Source organism: Cyphomyrmex costatus, unplaced genomic scaffold (assembly GCF_001594065.2).
Source record: "Cyphomyrmex costatus isolate MS0001 unplaced genomic scaffold, Ccosl1.0 scaffold869, whole genome shotgun sequence".
NCBI lineage: Eukaryota > Metazoa > Arthropoda > Insecta > Hymenoptera > Formicidae > Cyphomyrmex > Cyphomyrmex costatus.
The window spans coordinates 9520-17934 of record NW_017280451.1 but is presented as its reverse complement, the minus strand read 5'-3'; the positions used below and the strand labels follow the sequence as shown (position 1 = coordinate 17934).

General features: G+C 42.6%; 1 protein-coding gene across 1 annotated transcript; it reads right to left on the bottom strand.

Moving 5' to 3' along the window:
- Positions 1 to 1012: 1012 nt before the first annotated feature.
- On the bottom strand, positions 1013 to 5515 carry LOC108781676 (uncharacterized). Its single transcript, XM_018549725.1, has 3 exons — positions 1398 to 5515; positions 1138 to 1339; positions 1013 to 1078 (listed from the first exon to the last, which is right to left on the bottom strand). The coding sequence occupies exons 1-3, from the start codon at positions 5513 to 5515 to the stop codon at positions 1013 to 1015; spliced, it is 4386 nt and encodes a 1461-aa protein (XP_018405227.1).
- Between the last annotated feature and the right edge of the window lie 2900 nt (positions 5516 to 8415).

The following is an 8415-nucleotide window of genomic DNA, read 5'->3' as shown; positions in this document are numbered from 1 at the left end:
AAAGACATACAAACATGGTGTAAAACTAGAGGAATAATAATGGATACTACAACACCATACACACCACAGTTAAATGGAAGAGCTGAAAGATTAAACAGAACTTTATTAGACAAGGTTCGTGCACTTCTTTTTGATTCAACTTTAGACAAAGAGATGTGGGGAGAGGCATTGTATTGTGCGACTTATATTATAAATAGATTACCAATAAATATATTGGAGAAAACACCATACGAGATGTGGGAAAAGCGCAAGCCAAATTTAGAATCAATGCAGATTTTTGGAAGTATAGCTCATGCTAAGAATTTAGGTCCCCTAAAGAAACTGGATGAAAGAAGTAGAAAATTATTATTTGTGGGATATGCTCCCAACGGTTATAGATTGTGGAGTCAAGAAAAGAGAAAGATAACAATAGCTCGTGATGTCTACTTTGAAGAGATACATGAAGAAGAAAGATTAAGAACGAAGAGTAGTAATGTGAAATTAATACAATTTGATGAAGAATCAGATGAAGAAATAGAAGAAGAAAAGTCTTTCGAAATTGAAGAGTGGGAAGATGCACAAGATCAACAGCTAAATAATTCGCCAGATTCACAGGAAGAAAGAAATGATTCAATAGATACAAGAAGGAAATCAACAAGACAGAAGAAATACCCAGAACGATTCAGAGAATTCGTCATGTTAACCTACAGAGAAGCGATTACAGGTCCAGACAGAGTAAAATGGGAAGAAGCTATAAATGAAGAGAAACAGTCTTTAAAAGAAAACAATACATGGGAAGTAACAGATCAAAAGAATCTAATTGATAAAAAGCCTTTAACCGGAAAGTGGGTTTTCAAGATAAAGCAAGATGGTAATAGTAAGATGATGCTTAGCCGACTTAACGGCTGCTTCCCAGAGCCCGCCAACGTGAGGCGCATTCGGTGGGATAAAGTTCCACAATATTTCCTGATTGTGTAAAAATTGCTGTATGTCTGATTTCGCTTGTTGACTGCTACAAAATTCGTAGAGCTCTTTAATTTGCCTTCGGACCCCTACGAAAGCGGTTCCATTGTCGGAATACATCTGAGAGGGCTTTCCCCTTCGCGAAATAAATCTTTTAAAAGTTGCAATAAATGCATCGGTAGTCAAATCACTTACAAGTTCAATGTGAACAGCTCTGGTAGCGAAACAAATGAAAATTGAGACGTATGCCTTACGCAATTGAGCATTACGTCTCCTACCGTCCTTAATGAATACCGGTCCGGCGTAGTCTACGCCGCAATGCGAGAATGACTTGGATGGCGTAACGCGTTCCGCTGGTAATGAGCCCATAACGGCCTCTGACTGACGCGGCCTGGCCCTAAAACATGTTTTGAATTATTTTACGTGTGGTAGAACGGAGTGACAACGGCCAAAACCTCTGTCTGACGCTGGCCATGGTTGCTTGCGCCCCGGAATGTAATGTACGCCTATGTTCTTGTTCTATGATTAACTTGGTAAGCATGTGACCGCGTGGCAGTAATATCGGGTGGCGCGCCTCGTATTCAAGGTTCGACTGACTTAACCTACCTCCCACCCTCAGAAGCCCTTTCTTGTCCAAAAAGGGAGCCAAGGGAAGTAACTTGCTAGAAGAAACGATTGTGCCCCCGCCTTGTAATGCCATATATTCCTTGTCGAAGGACTGCCTTTGCACGATTCTACATATAACGCTTCGAGCGTATGACAATTCTGCTGGTGCTACACTAATTGCCGGCGTGCCTGGACGCCGTGCCTTGAAGAACCTCAGGCAATAAGCTATGATTCTCGAAACCTTGTCGATACTAGAATGTCTATTTATCAACTCACTGACAATGCAGTTGTCTACCGTAGCTACAGTCGAAACTATCTTCCTCTGCTCGGGAATCTCATGTTGTAACCTAACCACGGAACTGTCTGGCCATTGATCGTCATCCCTCTGTAGGAAGGATGGGCCGTGCCACCATTGAGCAGAGTTGATTAATTCATTAGGGTTCAAACCTCGTGAAAGGATGTCGGCGGAATTGTCCGACGAACTGACATGATGCCAATGTTCAATTTCTGTGATTCGCTGCACCTCACCTACTCGATTTGCCACGAAGGTGGACCACCTCCGGGATGGCGAGGTTATCCAATTAAGGGCGATGGTGGAATCAGACCAAAGAAAGACTTTCAAGTGATCTATGCGTATGGCCTCTCGAACCTTAGCGATAAGACGTGCCAACAATAACGCTGCGCATAGCTCGAGTCTCGGAAGAGACATCGCCTTAAGAGGAGCAACTCTCGATCTAGAACATAGTAACTCGCTACGATATTCGTGGGGTGCTGTCCTCGTGCGAACATAGATGCAAGCCCCATATGCGTTCTGGCTCGCATCGCAGAACCCATGAATTTGCGTTGATTGCGTGTCCATGCTGAAATTGACAAAACGTGGAATTCGTAAATGATTTAGTGAATCTAATTGCGCTCTAAATTCAACCCATCGTGTGTGAATGTTGAGAGGGACTGACTCGTCCCATTGAACCTCCGACTGCCAAAGCTCCTGAACGATAAGCTTAGCGATAACAATAACCGGCCCTAGCAAACCTAAGGGGTCATATAATTTAGCTGTGTCCGATACTATATGACGCTTCGTGATTTTGTTAGCGGACGCTTCCTTGCAACAGAAGAAAAAAGCGTCTTCATGACGATCCCATTTGGTGCCTAGGATACAAGATTCGATGTCGCCATGAATGTCAATCGGTTGATCGTTTTGATTATTGATGCCCTCAAGCAACTCCATGTTGTTGGACGCCCATTTGCCGAGCTCAAATCCTCCCTCTTTCAACAATTGAATTACCTCGTCTCGAATAGTCCTCGCCTCCTCGATAGTATTTGCTCCTGTAAGCATATCATCCATGTAGAAATCACGCATAACGTGCTTCGCGCCTATAGGGTATTTCCGTGATAGCTGGCTAGCGAGATAAACAAGACATTTAGTTGCTAGATACGAGGCCGAAGAGGTGCCGTAAGTGAGTGTGAGTAATTCGTACTCCTCGACATTATCCGCGGGATCGTTTCGCCACAGAATTTTTTGTAGACAGGTCTGTGATGGATCCAACAATATCTGACGGTACATCTTAATTATGTCCGCGACTACAACATATTGGAATGTACGAAAACGCGTCAATGTGGACGCTAGGTCCTGCTGAACGACCGGTCCCACCATCAACGTGTCATTGAGTGACAGCCCATTGCTGCCTTTGGATGATGCGTCGAAAACGACTCTAATTTTTGAAGAATTACCGGTGATCTTGAAGACGCAGTGATGAGGCAGGTAAACTGATGGCCATACCTCTTTGCCTGATGGATTCGCGAGACGCATGTGACCGAGTGCCAGGTACTCATCTAAGAACTGAGAATATGCAACCTTAACCTCCGGCTCGCGCTTGAAACGCCTCTCCAACGTCCTCAGACGATTCAAGGCAATGTTCCGTGAATCACCGATTCTTTGTATCAAATGTTTCTTAATGGGGAGCTGAACTACGAGTCGACCCTGCTGGTTCCGCTGAACGCTGTCGAGAAAACGCCGTTCACATGAGTTCTCCTCCATCGTAAGACTGCTTTCCTGAACTGTTGTTTCATCCATGTCCCAGAATCGTTTTAACTCCGAATGCAACTGTGTATCGGATACTGAGGCATGCAACGAATGTACCCTTGTGGTAGCTTGAGGCGCATTGCTTGTACGCCCAGCGAGTATCCATCCCAGACGTGTTTTTTGCAACGTAGGATGTTTAGAAGAAGCCTTAATCTGACCTATGCACACTATATCCCAAAATATTTCTGCCCCTATTAGTAAATCGATCTCTGAAGATACGTGAAATCGTGGATCCGCTAATTTGATATTGTGCGGAAAACTGAAATCGGCTCGCTTGAGTGAAAATGATGGTAGCCTTTCGGTAACGCTATCTGTAACTATGCAATCAATGTGAGCATTGTAAGAACTGACCCGCGACTGTAGCTTAATTTGAGCTGCTCGAGAGGACGTTGCGGCGGAACCGCCGACTCCTGATATGGAAACATTAAAATGCCGCGGATTTATGTTAAGCGTTGCTAGGAATTTTGAGGATATAAAATTTGCTTGCGACCCTGAGTCGAGCAATGCACGACAAGGCATGGGAGTGCCCCCTTTGTCGATCACGTATACCAGCGCGGTTGACAGAATGACATTGTTGCCAGCGCTATATTCGGAGGAATGCGTCGCTAAAATTGAAGACGCGTTAATCGACTTTACTTCCTCAGTCTTGCTCACGTTCTTGTCCGTGGCTTCAGCTGTGGGAGAATCTAAGTGAAGTAAAGAGTTATGTTTTGCTTGACACATCTTGCAATGTCCCGATGTGCATTTAGCGGCTACATGAGAATTTGACCGCAAACAGTTGAGGCATATCTTGCGCGCGCGTATCTCGGAAATTCTACGCGCCACCGGAAGCGCCAAGAAATCCTTACAGCTATACAGAGAATGTTCGCCCTTGCAATAATAACAACCTGATTTGACCGTTGCGGCATTAGACGACTGCCGTTTGCCGCTCGATTGTTGTCCGACCCCCGCGCCCTTAGCCACGCTGTCACTTCCCGAACCGTGTGTAGCTTCGAGAGTTTGGCACTGATGCGCGATGAAATCGAGAAACTGCTTTAATGTGGGCCGTTCGTCGCCAGTGAGTGACGTCTGCCATTCTCGCATTGTGACTTTATCCAACTTGGACTTTAGTATGTAAACCAGCAAATCGTCCCAATGATTAGTTGGACATTTTAGCGCCTGAAGGGCGTGTAAGCGTCTTGATGCGTCATCCGCGAGTCTTCTTAAATCCTTTGCGTTTTCTTTCGCGATGCTAGGCGTGTCTACTAAAGCTCTGATGTGATTTTCTACGATAACGCGCTTATTGTCGTACCGTTTACATAGTAGTGCCCACGCGACCGAATAATTTGCTTCGGTTATTTCAAGAGAATTTACTACTTTGCTCGCCTCACCTGTGAGAGAGGCCCTTAGGTACTGAAACCTCTGAATATTACTGAGCGTTACATTATTGTGAATGACCGACATGAAATTGTCGTGAAAGGGGAACCACTCGTCATAGCTACCCGAAAACGTAGGTAAATTGAGCTTCGGAAGACGTACGTGCGTCTGCGTGACGCCGTTGAATGATTCACGAACACTCGAAGTGGACGGAGATGCCGTCGTATCGCGCGAGACCGCAGACGGCGGACTTAACAATTCGCGTATTTTTGCAGATAATACATAAAAGGCTTCTTCAAAGCCTGCGCGATCGGCTTCCTCCTTCTCGTCTAATGCTTCGAGATTCGATTGAATTTGATCATACTCGGACCAATAGTGATCGAGCTTGTCTTTACGCTCCTGCAATTGAGCCGCAATGGCGGGAGTGACCGCCCCTACTGACTCGACGTAAGTGCGAATTCGCGTGCACGAACTCTTAAGCGTTGCGCGTTTCCTTTTGAGGACCGCGAGGGATTCTTCCGTTGACATTTTTAGATTAAGAAATGCACGAAGTACAAAATTTGAAACTGGCGATTTACACGAGTACCACTGAATAGCCCCTACCTATGTATGACGCGCTGCGCACGCAGGTATCCGTTGAATGGCGTGGTAAACTCTCCTTGTAACAATGGCGGCTGCAGCGTCGAACCGTCGTTCGCAAAAGATCGATGGCGTCCTGTGGCGGATTGCTCTCCTCTCGATCCACGCTGGCCCTTGTATGCCCGTTGGCGTCAATCCTCGTTGTCGTCTCGGAAGAAAGACTTACGGCTGCAAACGATCGCTTACTTGGTTCGGCGGTCGTAATGTCGTGAAACGATCTGCTTCGTTCACTGCTCGGCTTGGCGCCAAAACTCTCCGCATCCGCAATTCTCGATGCTCGTGCCCTTGCCTCACTTGTGATGCCAAAAAAGATATCCGGCAATCCGGGTATCCGGCTCGAAGGACCAAAACTATGTTATGTACTGTTGTACAAACTGAGGGCTGCTGCCCACCACGTTTATCCACGGTACGATTGCTTCGCGGTACGTGGCCGAGAAATGTATTTTCTCTTGCTTAGGACGAATTAATAGAGGCACTTTGTAATTGTTAAGGAACACTTTAATGCGGAGATTACACAAAGAATGCCACTTGTCTGGCAATAAGGGAACTGAGCCCTTTACAAAACGTCGTGGTACGTGTTTATCCCACGACTTGATACAGAGTAATAATGTCCGATTGACAAGACGATCGATGATGATGCGCGAGCGCCCCGATAGCAGCGCCTGAACGGATAGGAACTACCAAATAACTAGCGCCGCGGACGCGAGCTCCGCGGACAATGTAAACGTGCGAAATTAAGATTATGATTTATCCAACACTCATTATACTTATGTTCATCTTCTGGAAAATAAAACTGAAGTACAAGAGATTCTCAAAGAATTTGTAAAACGAGTAGAAACACTTTGGAATTTAAAAATATCAAAAATAAGATGTGATAATGGAAAAGAATATGTTAACAAAGACATACAAACATGGTGTAAAACTAGAGGAATAATAATGGATACTACAACACCATACACACCACAGTTAAATGGAAGAGCTGAAAGATTAAACAGAACTTTATTAGACAAGGTTCGTGCACTTCTTTTTGATTCAACTTTAGACAAAGAGATGTGGGGAGAGGCATTGTATTGTGCGACTTATATTATAAATAGATTACCAATAAATATATTGGAGAAAACACCATACGAGATGTGGGAAAAGCGCAAGCCAAATTTAGAATCAATGCAGATTTTTGGAAGTATAGCTCATGCTAAGAATTTAGGTCCCCTAAAGAAACTGGATGAAAGAAGTAGAAAATTATTATTTGTGGGATATGCTCCCAACGGTTATAGATTGTGGAGTCAAGAAAAGAGAAAGATAACAATAGCTCGTGATGTCTACTTTGAAGAGATACATGAAGAAGAAAGATTAAGAACGAAGAGTAGTAATGTGAAATTAATACAATTTGATGAAGAATCAGATGAAGAAATAGAAGAAGAAAAGTCTTTCGAAATTGAAGAGTGGGAAGATGCACAAGATCAACAGCTAAATAATTCGCCAGATTCACAGGAAGAAAGAAATGATTCAATAGATACAAGAAGGAAATCAACAAGACAGAAGAAATACCCAGAACGATTCAGAGAATTCGTCATGTTAACCTACAGAGAAGCGATTACAGGTCCAGACAGAGTAAAATGGGAAGAAGCTATAAATGAAGAGAAACAGTCTTTAAAAGAAAACAATACATGGGAAGTAACAGATCAAAAGAATCTAATTGATGAAAAGCCTTTAACCGGAAAGTGGGTTTTCAAGATAAAGCAAGATGGTAGATATAAAGCACGTCTAGTAATACGAGGTTGCGAACAAGAGCATGGAATTAATTATGAAGAAACATTTAGTCCAGTAATAAGCACAAGTGCTTTGAGAACTTTGTTTGCTTTAGCAGCCATTAAAAACTACAAGATTATAACGTTCGACATAAAAACGGCTTTCTTGTATGGTAACGTTGAAGAAAATGTCTATATGTATCCACCTGAAGGGTACAATAATAAAGGAAAAGTGTTCAAATTAAAAAAGGCCTTATATGGTCTAAGACAAGCACCACTAAGATGGAACATACGATTTACAGATTTCTTAAAAGAAAAGAATTTTAAGTCACTTATGAGCGAACAGTGTATTTTTAAAAAGGAAAATAAAGAATTAATACTTGGTATTTATGTTGATGACGGAATTTTACTAGGAAACAATTTGCAAGAAATGAAAGAAATAATAAAACAGTTAAAATCAGAATTTAAAATGACAGTAGTCTATAAGCCAAAGATATTTGTTGGTTTCGAAATTAAAAGAGATGAAAATTTAATAAAGTTAAAACAAGAAGAATACTTAAGGAAAGTCCTGAAACAATATAATATGGATAAAGCAAAACCAGTTAAAATACCGATAATTAAGAACGAAGAAAGAAATACACCGAAGAAAGAAGTCTATAGCTACAGAGAAGTGGTAGGAAGTTTATTATATCTTTCGACTAAAACTAGACCAGATATTTCTTATAGTATTGGTTTTTGTAGTAGATATTTGGAAAATCATACTCAAGAAAATATAAATGATGTGAAGCATACAATGAAATACTTGTGTGGATCAGAGAATCAAGGAATACAATATTGTGTAAATGAAAATCAAAATATACTGCAGGGATATTGCGATGCTGATTTTGCTGGAGATCTTCAAACAAGACGAAGTACAACTGGTTATATTATATTTTACGGTGGTGGAGCAATAAGCTGGTGCTCGCGTAGACAACCAAATATAGTCCTATCCAGTACAGAAGCAGAATATGTCGCAGCAGCAGAGTGTTGTAAGGAGCTACA

What these genes read in the sequence shown, in the direction of transcription:
- LOC108781676 (XM_018549725.1), bottom strand. Translation starts at nt 5,515, where the DNA reads ATGTCAACGGAAGAATCCCTCGCGGTCCTCAAAAGGAAACGCGCAACG. An exon ending in ATGGCCAGCGTCAGACAGAG is followed by an intron (nt 1,340 to 1,397) that starts GTTTTGGCCGTT and finishes AACATGTTTTAG; the next exon opens with GGCCAGGCCGCGTCAGTCAG. An exon ending in GAGCTGTTCACATTGAACTT is followed by an intron (nt 1,079 to 1,137) that starts GTAAGTGATTTG and finishes TATTTCGCGAAG; the next exon opens with GGGAAAGCCCTCTCAGATGT.